Source organism: Mobula birostris, chromosome 1, assembly GCF_030028105.1.
Source record: "Mobula birostris isolate sMobBir1 chromosome 1, sMobBir1.hap1, whole genome shotgun sequence".
Lineage (NCBI taxonomy): Eukaryota > Metazoa > Chordata > Chondrichthyes > Myliobatiformes > Myliobatidae > Mobula > Mobula birostris.
Window position 1 is genome coordinate 116,660,807 of NC_092370.1, and position 15,813 is coordinate 116,676,619.

A 15,813-nucleotide genomic window follows, 5' to 3' on the forward strand; every position below is an offset into this window, starting at 1 on the left:
AGGTGAGGTTCTGGACAAAGGTGAGGCGGCAGACACCAGTGCACGACAGGTGACGTACGGACGCCGTACGTGTGCAGACGTTGCGTTGCCTCAGTGATTAACATAGCGGTGGTAACTTGCCAATCAGATGCGAGGATCGCCAACTTGCACAGAAGCCCCGTCCCTGAACCGCCCGCTCGCTGGGAAATCAGCTAGCTCCTATTTGACGACGGAGGTGAAGGGGCGGGATGACTGTGCGTGGGGGCGTCGAGTCACGTGATGTAGCGTACAACATGGCGTCGGTCGCGGACATGTTCGATGTGACCTGGGAGGGTGAGTTGTTCCCGGGTTGCTGAAGCGGATTTGGGGTTCCGGTTGTTTACTTATAGGCTTGCTGCTGAACCTTTGTTGGCGCGGCCGTGGGGAGTGAGGTGCTTAGAGCTGAGTGAAGGTGATTGTGCTGGCAAGGTGATGGGAGAGTGGGGACAGGGTCACGGGGTGACTGAGCGTGTTTAGGAATGGGATGGGTCTGTTTAGTTGTGGGGTACAGGGTGAGTGGGGGAGAGTTGCTTGAAGTTGGGAAATGAAATGGGATGAGTGGGGGGTGGGTTACGTGGGGTGAGTCTATGTTACCGTCGCAGTGGAGGGGGTCTCCAATGGAACTCTATGCAGGGGTGCTTCTACTGTACACTGGGGACTTAGGGTGGAAGGTGTTGCATTGGGTAGTACAGATTTTGAGCAGGTTTACACCCCGTCTACCTGTCCATTTTGAGGACGGCAGGAGTCAGGATACCAAGCTTACACGGACTGTGAGAGGTTGTAGCCCCTGTTTGAGTTTCTGAAGGGGCTGCTCTTGGGTTCTGGCTACATTTTAGTCCCGTGCTCCTCATATATGGGCACCTAGTTTGGAAGGGGGCAGTTCGTGAGGATGATCTCCTGGTGAGCATGCTCCTGGGCCTGGCTAAATTGGCAAATCATGGGTCTAGGTGGTGGAATGTGCAGGGTGCTGCTTGGGCTGACCACCTGCCCCTTTTCTGAGGATACGTTCACGCCAGCTGTCCTTGGAGAGGGAGCATGTGGTCGCAATGAGTACATGGGGGACTTTTGGGAGTGGTGGGCCCCCCGAGGATGGTAGTAACCATATTTTAATTTGAGTGCACTCACCGTCTTGTAAGTACTGAATGTATGTACCTTGTGTAATTGTGATGTGAATAAACTTTTATAGTTTTGTTAAAAAAAAGTGGGGGGGGGGGCTTGCCTGTTGGTGGGCCACGCAGAGCGAGTGGGAAAGGCCTGCTTTTTGGAGGATCACGCGGGGTGAGTGGGGGAGCCTGCTTGGCAGTGGGTCACATGGGGAGAATGAAGATTGATTTTAGGGTTGGATATGTGCCAAGAGTGGGGTTTCTGGGATGTGGGCCACGTGGGGAGAATGGTGGGGTAAGGTTGGGAAAGAACATGTGGAGAAAGTGGGTTTTGGGGGGCTGTGTGGGTCTCATTGGGTTTGGTGAAAACAACTGCAAAGCCATGAAGTGAGTGAGGGCTGGAGCTGGAACTTGATGGGGTGAGGAGTGATGCTCGGGGTGAATTGGTGACAGTGGTCGCAAGATTGTGGACAGAATGGGGACCAGAGCTTGGGAGAGGGGAGATGAGCTCAGAGCAGTAGAGCTTGTGGATTATTTGGAGAAAGGCTATGGCGTGGGTAAACAAGGTTGACACACAAAGATTTTGGTGTCAAAATATTTATGACAGTTGAGAAGGCAGTTCAGTATCAGTGGTGGTATAAGTGGGAGTTGACAGTAGTGGAAGAAAGATCCTCATATGTTTGAAGCCTGAGGTCATGCCTCACAGTATACAGTGGTATGCCAAAGTTTGGACACCCCTGGTCAAAATTTCTGTTACTGTGAATAGTTAAGTGAGTAGAAGATGAACTGTAAAGATGAAACATTCTTTTCAACATTTTAAGCAAGATTAGTACATTATTTTTGTTTTGTACAATTTTAGAGTGAAAGAAAGGAAAGGAGTACCATGCAAAAGTTTGGGCACTGGAAGAGATTTGAACTCTCAGATAACTTTTACCAAGGTCTCAGACCTAATTAGCTTGTTAGGGCTATGACCTGTTCACAGTCATTGTTAGGAAAGGCCAGGTGATATAAATTTCAAAGCTTTGTGAATACCCTGACTCCTCAAACCTTGTCCCAACAATCAACAGCCATGGGCTCCTCTAAGCAGCTGCCTAGCACTCTGAAAATTGAAATAAAAGATACACGCAAAGCAGGAGAAGGCTATAAGAAGATAGCAAAGCATTTTCAGGTAGTCATTTCCTTAGTCTGTAATGTAATTAAGAAATGGCAGTTAACAGGAACGGTGGAGGTCAAGTTGAGGTCAAGACCAAGAAAACTTTCCGAGAGAACTGCTTGTAGAATTGCTAGGAAGGCAAATCAAAACTCCCGTTTGACTGCAAAAAGACCTTCAGGAAGATTTAGCAGACTCTGGAGTGGTGGTGCACTGCTCTACTGTGCAGCGACACCTGCACAAATATGACCTTCATGGAAGAGTCATCAGAAGAAAACCTTTCCTGCGTCCTCACCAGAGAATTCAGCATCAGAAGTTTGCAAAGGAACATCTAAACAAGCCTGATGCAGTTTGGAAACAAATCATGTGGACTGACGAAGTTAAAATAGAACTTTTTGGATGCAATGAGCAAAGGTACGTTTGGAGAAAAAAGGGTGCAGAATTTCATGAAAAGCACCCCTCTCCAACTGTTAAGCACGGGGATGGATCGATCATGCTTTGGGCTTGTGTTGCAGCCAGTAGCACAGGGAGCATTTCACTGGTAGAGGGAAGAATGAATTCAATTAAATACCAGCAAATTCTGGAAGCAAACATCACACCGTCTGTAAAAAAAAGGCTGAAGATGAAAAGAGGATGGCTTCTACGACAGGATAATGATCCTAAACACACTTCAAAATCCACAATGAATTACCTCAAGAGGCGCAAGCTGTGGGTTTTGTCATAGCCCTCACAGTCGCCCGACTTAAACATCATTGAAAATCTGTGGATCGACCTCAAAAGAGCAGTGCATGCAAGAGGACCCAAGAATCTCACAGAATTAGAAGCCTTTTGCAAGGAAGAATGGGCGAAAATCCCCCAAACAAGAATTGAAAGACTCTTAGCTGGCTACAGAAAGCATTTACAAGCTGTGATACTTGCCAAAGGGGGTGTTACTAAGTACTGACCATGCAGGGTGCCCAAACATTTGCTTCGGACCCTTTTCCTTTTTTGTTATTTTGAAACTGTAAAAGATGGAAAAAAAAGTTTTCTTGTTTATAATATTAAAGAAATGTGTCATCTTTAATTTTATGCCTTTTGGAAATCAGGTCATCTTTTACTTGCATAGCTATTCACAGTAACAGAAATTTTGACCGGGGTGCCCAAACTTTTGCATGCCACTAAGTTTATAAGGGGGTCTCAGTGTGAATTTGTAAGGGGGTCACAGGTTGAAGCTTGTGTACTACTTGCTCAAATCTGTTTTGGCACTTGTGCACAGACTTCATAAAGATGGCCCATTCTGGCTCATTCACTTCCCTTCCCTTCCCTGTGCAGGCTTCAATGGATTAGTTTGGTGTTTCTGACAATTTGGCAACCTTATAGTTTGCTTAATTGAAACAAGTGTATGGTAAATACTTTTGGGCAATGTCAGGTGTGTTTTCTTAGTAACCTGGCTAACACAAATAGATTGTCAATGGTTATTTGTAAGATCTTGCTGTGTTACAATTGGCTGCACAGTATCTTTCATTGTGCACCAATGATTAGAGTACACAAGTTCCTTGGCCATAATGCCCTTGGGCCATACTGAATTTTGTTCCAACTCCAGAGAGAAAATGTATGCACACCTGTTTTATTAAAGTGCATCAAAATATTTAGTTACATTGTTACTTTATCACTGGAAGTTATTGAAGAGTCGTTGATGCTCTTAAATGTGTTCATTTTAACTTTGCAATGCTTGTAAAGGTTGATTGTAACCATGGACTGTCACACTTCTGATGGACAATTCATGGAGCAAGTTAATAACTTGAAAGCATTATCATACAGATTTAAAATCCATCTGTATGGCAGCTTTTATGGTACCCTGCAGTAGCTAATGCTACTACATCAGGGCTTCAGTGACCTGGGTTTAGCCTTAACTTTCGTGTTGTCTGTTTGTGGTTTGCATGTCTTCACAATGTGCTGTTTTTCTCCCATATCCCAGAAACTTGTTGGTAGATTAATGGTAAAAAAGAAAATCCAAGGAGAATTGATGGGCATCTGTGAAGAGGATATGTTGGAGGTGTGCATTGGAAATGAGCCCTCCTGCCAAACCTCCCTCCCCTACCGTCTTCCAAATGGGATTGCTTTTTGTTTAAAGTAAATGTATTGTCTATGTACCTATATGTCATCATATACTACCTTGAGATTCATTTTCTTGCAGGTGTTCACAATAAAACAATGAAATACAATAGAATCAATGAAAAACAACACACATAGACTAACAAACAACTAAGGTGCAAAAGAAGACAAACTGAATATTTTTGAAAAAGTAATTCTGAGAACATGAGTTGTAGAATCCTTGAAAGTGAATCCATAGGTTCTGGAGAGTTGAGGTGTCCCAAGTTATCCATGTTGCTTCAGGTGAACCTGGTGGTGTGGGACCAAAGGCTCCTGTATCTCCTTCCCAATGGCAGCAATGAGAAGAGAGCATGGACTGGATTGTGGCATCCTTGATGATGAATGCTGCTTTTTTTGTGGCAGCGCCCTTGGTGGATGTGATGGGCTGGGCTGTGTCCACCATATGCATGGAAGCCAACATAGAATCAATGGGCTGAATGGACTCCATTACAAATATATTGGTTTGGTGTTGGTTTATTGTCGTCAGATACACCAAGGTAACAGTGAAAAGCTTGTCGTGCTTGCTGCTCATATAGATCAAATCATTATATAGTCATTGAAGTAGAACAAAAGCCATAATTCAGAATAAATTAAAAGTTACAGAGAAAGTGCAGTCGAATCACAAACATAAGAGAATCTGCAGATGCTGGAAATCCAAAGCAACACACACAGAATGCTGGAGGAACTCTGGAGGCCAGGCAGCATCTATGGAAAAGAGTAAACAGTTGGTGTTTCGGGCTGAGACCCTTGACCCTTCATCAAGACAGAAAATGCAGTATGGGTAAACAAAGTGCAAGATCTAACAAGGTAGTTTCATTTAGGACTCTGATAATGATGGGACAGAAGCTGTCCATGAGCCTGGTGGGAGTGTTTTCAGAAATTTGTATCTGCCTAATGAGAAGAGAGAATATCCAGGGTGGGTGAGGCTTTTTATTCTGCTAGCTGCTTTACTAAGTCAACAAAAAGTATAGATACAGGAAACAACAGGAATTCTGCAGATGCTGGAAATTCAAGCAACACACATCAAAGTTGCTGGTGAACGCAGCAGGCCAGGCGGCATCTGTAGGAAGAGGTGCAGTCGACGTTTCAGGCCGAGATCCTTCGTCAGGACTAACTGAAGGAAGAGTAAGTAAGGGATTTGAAAGTTGGAGGGGGAGGGGGAGATCCAAAATGATAGAAGACAGGAGGGGGAGGGATGGAGCCAAGAGCTGGATAGGTGATTGGCAAAAGGGGATACGAGAGGATCATGGGACAGGAGGTCCGGGAAGAAAGACAAGAGTGGGGGGGGGGACCCAGAAGATGGGCAAGGGGTATATTCAGAGGGACAGAGGGAGAAAAAGGAGAGTGAGAGAAAGAATGTGTGCATAAAAATGAGTAACAGATGAGGTACGAGGGGGAGGTGGGGCCTTAGCGGAAGTTAGAGAAGTTGATGTTCATGCCATCAGGTTGGAGGCTACCCAGACGGAATATAAGGTGTTGTTCCTCCAACCTGAGTGTGGCTTCATCTTTACAGTAGAGGAGGCCGTGGATGGACATGTCAGAATGGGAATGGGATGTGGAATTAAAATGTGTGGCCACTGGGAGATCCTGCTTTCTCTGGCGGACAGAGCGTAGATGTTCAGCAAAGCGGTCTCCCAGTCTGCGTCAGGTCTCGCCAATGTATAAAAGGCCACATCGGGAGCACCGGACGCAGTATATCACCCCAGTCGACTCACAGGTGAAGTGTTGCCTCATCTGGAAGGACTGTTTGGGGCCCTGAATGGTGGTAAGGGAGGAAGTGTAAGGGCATGTGTAGCACTTGTTCCGCTTACACGGGTAAGTGCCAGGAGAGAGATCAGTGGGGAGGGATGGGGGGGACGAATGGACAAGGGAGTTGTGTAGGGAGCGATCCCTGTGGAATGCAGAGAGAGGGGGGGGAGGGAAAGATGTGCTTAGTGGTGGGATCCCGTTGGAGGTGGCGGAAGTTATGGAGAATAATATGTTGGACCCAGAGGCTGGTGGGGTGGTAGGTGAGGACCAGGGGAACCCTATTCCTAGTGGGGTGGCGAGAGGATGGAGTGAGAGCAGATGTACGTGAAATGGGGGAGATGCGTTTAAGAGCAGAGTTGATAGTGGAGGAAGGGAAGCCCCTTTCTTTAAAAAAGGAAGACATCTCCCTCGTCCTAGAATGAAAAGCCTCATCCTGAGAGCAGATGTGGCGGAGACGGAGGAATTGCGAGAAGGGGATGGCGTTTTTGCAAGAGACAGGGTGAGAAGAGGAATAGTCCAGATAGCTGTGAGAGTCAGTAGGCTTATAGTAGACATCAGTGGATAAGCTGTCTCCAGAGACAGAGACAGAAAGATCTAGAAAGGGGAGGGAGGTGTCGGAAATGGACCAGGTAAACTTGAGGGCAGGGTGACAGTTGGAGGCAAAGTTAATAAAGTCAACGAGTTCTGCATGCGTGCAGGGAGCAGTGCCAATGCAGTCATCGATGTAGCGAAGGAAAAGTGGGGGACAGATACCAGAATAGGCACGGAACATAGATTGTTCCACAAACCCAACAAAAAGGCAGGCATAGCTAGGACCCATACGGGTGCCCATAGCTACACCTTTAGTTTGGAGGAAGTGGGAGGAGCCAAAGGAGAAATTATTAAGAGTAAGGACTAATTCCGCTAGACGGAGCAGAGTGGTGGTAGAGGGGAACTGATTAGGTCTGGAATCCAAAAGAAGCGTAGAGCTTTAAGACCTTCCTGATGGGGGATGGAAGTATATTAGGACTGGACATCCATGGTGAAAATAAAGCGGTGGGGGCCAGGGAACTTAAAATCATCGAAAAGTTTAAGAGCGTGATAAGTGTCACGAACATAGGTCGGAAGGGATTGAACAAGGGGTGATAAAACAGTGTCAAGGTATGCAGAAATGAGTTCGGTGGGGCAGGAGCAAGCTGAGAGAATAGGTCGGCCAGGACAGGCAGGTTTGTGGATCTTGGGTAGGAGGTAGAAACGGGAAGTGCAGGGTGTGGGAACTATAACGTTGGTAGCAGTGGATGGGAGATCCCCTGAGCGGATAAAGTCGGTGATGGTGTGGGAGACAATGGCCTGGTGCTCCTTAGTGGGGTCACGATCGAGGGGTAAATAAGAGGAGGTATCCGCGAGTTGTCGCTGTGCATCGGCAAGGTAGAGGTCAGTACGCCAGACTACAACAGCACCCCCCCCTTATCGGCGGGTTTAATAATAAGGTTAGGATTAGTGCGGAGGGAGTGGAGAGCAGAGCGTTCGGAAGGAGTGAGGTTGGAATGGGGACAAGGTGCGGTGAAGTCGAGACGGTTGATGTCCCGTCGGCAATTAGCGATAAAGAGATCCAGAGCGGGGTGTCCATGAAGAAGAGGAGGGTTGAAGATGGGAGAAGGGGTCATCGGTGGGGGTGGAAGAGTCCTTGCCGAAGAAGTAGGCTCGGAGACGGAGACGGCGGAAGAAAAGTTCCGCATCATGGCGAACACGAAACTCGCTGAAGTGTGGGCGAAGGGGGACAAACGTGAGGCCCTTACTGAAAACAGAGCGTTCTGCCTCCGACAGTTGAAGGTCGGAGGGGATGATAAAGACCCGGCACGGATGAGAGCTGGGATCAGAGGGGGGAGGGAGGAGGCTAGGGGTGTCACTGGAGAGGGGAGGGTTGGGGTGAGAGGAAGATGGAGCCTCCGAGGGCCCAGGAGTTGACGGTGGGATCTGAGGAAGATGGGGCTGCGGAGTGGTGGTGGGGGACGGGGAGACGGGAGTCACAACAGCAGCACATAAAGACCCGGCCTGGAGTTCAAGGCTGGAATCTTGAGAGCTGGGATCAGAGGCGGGAGGGGGGAGGGTTGGGGTGAGAGGAAGATGGAGCCTCTGAGTACCCAGGAGCTGACGGTGGGATCTGAAGGAGACGGGATTGCAGGGTATTGGTGGAGGAAGGGGAGACGGGAGTCACAACAGCGGCACCAAAAGACCCCACCACTAAGCACATCTTTCCCTCCCCCCACCCTCTCTGCATTCCGCAAGGATCGCTCCCTACACAACTCCCTTGTCTATTCGTCCCCCCCATCCCTCCCCACTGATCTCCCTCCTGGCACTTATCCGTATAAGCGGAACAAGTGCTACACATGCCCTTACACTTCCTCCCTTACCACCATTCAGGGCCCCAAACAGTCCTTCCAGGTGAGGCAACACTTCACCTGTGAGTCGACTGGGGTGATATACTGCGTCCGGTGCTCCTGATGTGGCGAGACCTGACGCAGACTGGGAAACCGCTTTGCTGAACATCTACGCTCTGTCCGCCAGAGAAAGCAGGATCTCCCAGTGGCCACACATTTTAATTCCACATCCCATTCCCATTCTGACATGTCCATCCACGGCCTCCTCTACTGTAAAGATGAAGTCACACTCAGGTTGGAGGAACAACACCTTATATTCCGTCTGGGTAGCCTCCAACCTGATGGCATAAACATCGACTTCCCTAACTTCCGCTAAGGCCCCCCTCCCTCGTACCCCATCTGTTACTCATTTTTATGCACACATTCTTTCTCTCACTCTCCTTTTTCTCCCTCTGTCCCTCTGAATATACCTCTTGCCCATCCTCTGGGTCCCACCCCCCCTTGTCTTTCTTCCCGGACCTCCTGTCCCATGATCCTCTCGTATCCCCTTTTGCTTATCACCTGTCCAGCTCTTGGCTCTATCCCTCCCCCTCCTGTCTTCTCCTATCATTTTGGATCTCCCCCTCCCCCTCCAACTTTCAAATCCCTTACTCACTCTTCTTTCAGTTAGTCCTGACGAAGGGTCTCGGCCTGAAACGTCGACTGCACCTCTTCCTATAGATACAGGAGGCTGCTTTCTGAGATGTACTGAGCTCTGTCACAACACCGCAGTTTCATGCAGTAATGTGCAGAACATGTAGGTAGTGTTTCTATGGTGCATTGATGAAAATTGTATATTTATGTAGTTTATACATGCACTGAAAGTCTGTTTTATGAAATTTACTTATTTACTTGAACTAAAAGCATTGGATACTTGTGTTAGTGCAGGACAGGAATGAGGTGAATAAAAATACCCCAAGGAATAAAGGCTCATAGTGGCTGAACCTCGCACTCTATCCAATTCAGACCCTTTAGTTCAGGCAACATCATCATAAATCTGCAACCTCTCCAGCTTCATGATGTCTTTCCTATAATGGTGACCAAAACTGTACACAATGCTCCAATTGTGTTTTTACCAATAACTTGTATAGTTCAAACTTATTAAGTATGTACGTCACTAAATACTAAGGCATTTCCTTGTAGGCATTCACAGTATAAGAAAATACAATAGAATCAATGAAAAACAACATAAAGAAAATGTGCAAATATAAAAAGAAACAAGCAGCAATAAATAAATAGAGAACATGAGTTGTAGAGTCCTTGAAAGATTCCAGAGTTTGTGTTCATTTATCAGTTCAGTGTCCAGCTGATGGTTGAGGGGTAATAACTGTTTCTGAACCTGGTGGTACGGGAGCTAAGGCCACCTTCCTGATGGTAACAGTAAGAAGTGGGTGTGGCCTGGATTATATGGGGGGCGGGGGTGGTCCTTGGTGGATGCTGCTTTTCTTCTGATTAATTGGGCCACCTTTTGTCAGCTTTTCAGTTCTTGGCCACTCGTGTTTCTATACCAGACCGCAATGGAACCAGTCAGGATGCTCTCCACTGTGCATCTACAGAACTTTATCGGAGTTTTAGATGACATGTCAAATCTGTGTAAACTTCTAAGAAAGTAGAGGACCTGCTGTACTTTCTTGGGAAATTGCATTTCCAGGACAGATCATCTGATATGGTAACGCCCAGGAATTTAAAGTTCCTGACACCCTCCACTTTTGATCCCCTAATGAGCACTGATTCATGGACCCCCCCCATTTCACCCTCCTGTAGTCAAAAATCAGCTCTTTCGTTTTGCTTATATTCAGTGAGAGGTTGTTGTTGTGAAACCATTCAACAATATTTTCAATCTCCCTCCTGTATGCTGATTCATCACCACCTTTGATTCAGCCAACAAAAGTGGTGATGCCAGGAAACTTAAATATGGTATTGGAACTGTTCTTGGCCTCACAGTCAAAAGTATAAAGCAATAGAGCAGGGGGTAAGCACACAGACTTGTGGTGCATCTCTTCTAATGGTGGTTGTGGAGGAGTTGTTGTTGCCAATTTGTACTGACTGGGGTCTGCGAGTGAAGAAATTGCAGATACAGTTACCAAGTAGGTATTGAGGCCGAGAATGGAGCTTGCTGATTAGTTTTGTGGGGATGATAGTGTTAATTGCTGAGCTGTACTCAATGAAGGGCATTCTGATGTCTGTATCTTTGTCCAGATGGTCCATAGCTTAGCAGAGAGCTAATGAAGTTAGTCCTGAGGAAGGGTCTCGGCCCAAAATGTTGACTGTACCTCTTCCTTTAGATGCTGCGTTCACCAGCCCCATTTTTTGTGTCTGCTGTTGACCTATTTTGACAGTCGGCAATTTGAAATGGATTCAAATCACTCTGTAGGCAGAAGTTGATATGCTTCAAATACCAACCTCTAAAAGCGCTTCATCACTGTGATACTGGATGATAATCATTGAGGCAGGTTACCATGTTTTTCCTGGGCACCAGTATGATTGTAGTGTGCTTGAAGCAGATGGGTACCTCAGACTGCCAAAGCGAGAGGATAAAGGTGTCAGTGAACACTCCAGCCAGTGGATTAGCATGGGTTTTCCGTACTCGGCCAGGTACACCATTTAGGCTAGGTGCTTTTCATGGGTTCACCCTCCTAAAGGATGCTCTCACATTGGCTTTAGAGAATAAAATCACTGGGTCATGGGGGGGGGAGGGGTTGTGGGAGTTTGTGAAGATGCTTTCATGTTTTGTCAGTCAGAACATGCAAAAAAAGGCATTAAGCTCACCTGGGAGTAAAACCTTATTGTCATTTACGTTGCTTGTCGGAGGTGAAAACATTCAGCCCTGCCACAGCTGTGGAGCATTCTTCTGTATTTCAATTTTGTTCCAGAACTGCCACTTTGTATGGGAGATGACTTTCCAGAGGTCATACCTGGAAATTCTTTATAAAGTCCATGACAACTGTAGTATATTCATTCAGGTCCTCAAATGAGTCCTTGAACATGGCACAGTCCACCAAATTAAAGCAATTCCAAAACCGCTCTTCTGCCTGTACACAGGTAAGAGAGGACAGTCAGATGATTAGATTTCCCAAAATCCGGTCCAGGGATGAACAGTAAGCATTCCTGATCGTAGTATAACCGTGGTCAAGTGTGTTGGGACCCCTGGTAATGCAGGTGATATGTTGAGAGAATTGAACAAAGATTTCTTCAAGCAAGCTTGGTTTAAGTCCCCAATATTATGTGAAGGCATCGGGGTAGGTTGTTTCTTGTTTGCATATTGTGGCACTCAATACATTGAGTCCTTGCTTAACATCTGCCTTTGGCGGTATGTAATCTGTGGTCAGGATCATGGAGAAGAACTCTCTCAATAGATGGAAGGGTTGGCACTTAATCATTAGATGTTCCAAGTCAGGAGAACAAGAGTATGACAAGACTGCTGTGTCCGAGCACCACGAGTTTATCATGAAACATAAATCACCACCTTTTGCCTTTCCTGAATGTTCTGCAGGTTGATCCATTCGGTCTCCTGTTGATCTGCAGCATACCTTGAGCTGCACTGCTGTGCCCACTGTGTCTTTAGTGAGTTCATGTCTCAGTGAAACAGATGCAACGTAGTGTCTCTGCTCTTAAATTTGATGCCCTGACTGCTGAAGTGCCCGTACCCCCCCCCCATAGTACAAAGATGTACTGTTAGGGTTAGTGAGTTCTGAGCATGCTATGTTGGTGTCAGCAATGTGGCATTGCTTACAGTCTGCCCAGCCCAGTGCTCACTGATTTGATGAAAATTATACATTTCACTGTATGTTTCGATGTACATGTGGCAAATAAAACTATTCTTTAATCTCTCCTTGCAACTGAAGTCACTCATTGGCCTGTTGTGCCCTGACCTTTCCTGGCTACCCTTCTTGAACAATGGGACAACATTAGCCACCCCCCAGTCATTTGAACTTCACCAATGGCTAACAATAAAGCCAATATCTCTCTAATGGACTCTGTGATTTCTTTCCTGACTTTGTGCACCTTAATGCATCTGATTTTTTAAAAATTTTGATCAAATGAATACTTTGAGTAAATTAAGTTTCAGACGTGAACATTGGTCTCCCTGAGAAGGTGCTGCACCTTAGCATAAATCAGATTTGTGGAGGACAGGATTTAAGTATAACAATGATGAAGAATTGATATTTTCCAGTGTTTGGAGAGGAACCACGGGGCAGTGGTCATCCCATTAACCTGAATGCTGTGTCATTCTTGAAAGGTGCTGTTGTAACACCTAGGTGAGCAGCTGCAGTGCAGTTCAGTCAGGTTTGTTATCAATGTCTTACGATATGAAATTTGTTTATGCGGTGCAACGACAGAAAATTACTATAAATTACAAAATAAATGGTTCAAGAAAAGAAATAATGAGGTTATGTTTGTAGACCATTCAGAAATCTTGTGGAGGGAGGAAGCTTTTTCTGAATTGCTGAGTGTAAGCATTAAGCTTCTCCCTGGTGGTCGTAACAAGGGGAGGATATGTCTGGGATGGTGAGGGTCCTTGCTGATGGATGTACTTTGTTGAAGTGCCACCCTTGAAGATGCCTTCGATGGTGGGGATGGTTGTGCCCATGATGGGATTGGCTGAGTCTACAACCCTCAGTAGCTTCTTGCCATCCTGTGCATTGGAGTCTCCATTACCAGGCTGTGATGTACCAGTCAGAATGCTATAGAGTTTCAAAGCTACATTTAATGTCAGAGAAATGTATGCAATATACATCCCGAAATACTTTGCCTTCGCAACCATCCATGAAAACAGAGGAGTTCCCCCAAAGGATGAACGACAGTTAAATGTTAGAACCCCAGAGCTCCCCCCAGCTCCCCCGTCCCACGCGTAAGCAGCAGCAAAGCAACCGTCCCCCCTCCCACCAGCAAAAAAAAAAGCATCAGCACCCACTGCCGAGCACTCAAGCGTGCAGCAAAACATCAGCAAAGACACAGACGTGCAGTACCCCAAAGACTTCTTGTTCACTAATAAGGGAGAAAGAGATGTCTCCACTTCACAGCAAGAGGGGAGACATAACAAACAACTTGCTGATACGATGTTAAGTCTGTTGAGTCGCTTTTTCTGAGCTCTGTCCCCAAAGAACTCGGGTCTTTGGGCACACAGCCAGCAGCCAGCTCACTGCTTTTATCTTCTGTCTCCCATAACACACCAGATTCCTGCAGAGACACTGACCTTTGGTCCAGCGGTCTCCAGAGCCATGGGATCCAGGAACTCCAAAGGCGAGCTAATCTCTTAGACCGCATCCTTGGCATATCGAATAATGGCCAGACATGAAACCCCGAGAATGGGTCCCATTCTCACAAAGAACTGAAGTCAGCGTGTAACTCCGGGTCAGAGTTTTCAAAAGAACTCTGAAATGGAAAAAAGGAGGTATTAGAGATGGAAATAGAGCTGTTTCCGAAGATGCAAACAAAGGAGTTGCCGTTGGATGCATTGTCTTCTCCTGAGCTTGAGTATAGTATTGAAATTGGTAAGAATACTTGGTGTTCTGGTCCAAATGGCACCCGTGTACAACGCTCCCACAGTTGACATCTTCTGGATAGACCATGAAACCATTTATTTCACTTTTGTCTCTTATGTCTGCTTTTTGTCTTGAGTATGATTCTGGAACTGTCGGCGGCTGTGATTTGCAGTCTCAGAGAGAATACTGGGAGGTAGAGCCAGTGAGCACAAATCTCATGGCAAGGAGACTGTGAGACGGGGTGCGAGCTGATGTTTGACTCCACTTCGGCGATTGAAGCTTACATTGTTCGCCAATTAAAACAAGAAAGTGAGATTGAAACATCGAGGTGAATGCGGAAGGTGCATGCCGGCTGCCTGCCTTTTGATCGCTGGTGGGATCGCTCTGCTACTGGTGAGAGGAGATTGCCTTTTGATCGCTGGCGGGATCGCTGTGCTACTGGCGAGAGGAGATTGCCTTTTGATCGCTGGTGGGTCTGCTCTGCTGACGGAGAGGGGAGAGGCTGCCACTACGCCTGGAGCATGTTACCCAGGTTTTCTGCTTTTTGAAAATAGATCGATTTGGACTATGGCCTTTTATTTTCAGTCTTATAGTTTTTTTTATATTCTGTGTTTTTGGCCCGATCCTTCTCGTTTTTTTGTGTGGGGGGGTTGGATTTGGGGGCTGATGATCGTGCTGCTGTTCTTTCTTGGTTTTGTGTCTATCTGGAGAAGAAGAATTTCAGAGTTCTGTACTTTGATAAGAAATGAACCTTTGAACATAACAAATCTTAAAGTCCTAATGAAGTAGAGCCCCTGTTGTGATGCCTTCATGACTGCTTCAGGATTTGGCAATCTCGAGACGTTGACAGCTGGGATCTAGCTGAAACAGCTCGCCCTTTCCAATGCTGACCTCTCAGTGAGGACTGGCGTGTGTTCTTCCTGAAGTCCACTCCAATTTGTTGGTCTTTGCTATTGCTGAGTGCATGATTGTCCAAAGGTGCAGTGCAACACAACACAACCAGCCAATTTATCTTTCTTCTTCATGCTATTTTGTCAGCATTTGAGATTTTACCAACAGCAGTGGTGTCATCTGTGAATTTATAGATAGCATTTGAGATGTGCTTAGCCGCATAGTCATGTGGCAAGGGTAGAGCAATGGGTTAGCACACTTCCTGAGGTACCTCTGTGTTGATTGGCAATATGGAGATGTTATCACCGATCCATACTGGCTGTGGTCTTCTGATGATGAAGTCATGGACCTGGTTATAGAGGGAAATACTGAGGCCCAGGTTTAAAACCTTAGTGATTAATATGGAGGGGTTGATGACATTGAATACTGAGCTATAGTTGGTGAACAGCAGCTTGGCATATGTTTTGCTCTTGTCTAGGTGCTCCAAAGCAGAGCGGAGAGTCAGTGAGTTTGTATCTGCTGTCGACCTGCTGTGGCAGTGGATCCAGACCTTTGGTCAGGTAGACACTAATTTTAGCTATAGCCAACCTCTCAAAGCACTTCATTACATGTGACTGCTGCCAGTTCATGTTTGTTGAGGCAGCTCACCTTACTCCTCTTGGGCTCTGGTATGATTACTGCACTTTTGAAGCAGTAGGAAACCTCAGACTGCAGCAGTGAGAGGTTGAAGATGTGCTTGAACACTCAGCCATTTGGTCGACATAGATTTTCAGTACACCGTCAGGGCCTGACAGCTTGCGAGGATTCACCTCTTTGAAGGATATTCTGACATCAACTTCTAGACAGAGATCACAAGGTCTCTGGATGCTATGGGAATTCACACA

At 46.4% G+C, this 15,813-nt stretch overlaps 1 protein-coding gene across 1 annotated transcript in view; it reads left to right on the forward strand.

Moving 5' to 3' along the window:
* The first annotated feature begins 245 nt into the window (after nucleotides 1–245).
* emc2 (ER membrane protein complex subunit 2) overlaps nucleotides 246–15,813 on the forward strand; it is a 150,119-nt gene continuing 134,551 nt past the window's right edge. Inside the window, exon 1 of the mRNA XM_072260810.1 lies at nucleotides 246–312. Coding sequence (XP_072116911.1) covers nucleotides 273–312 — 40 coding nt within the window. The 5' untranslated portion in view covers nucleotides 246–272. The remainder of the gene's footprint in view (nucleotides 313–15,813) is intronic.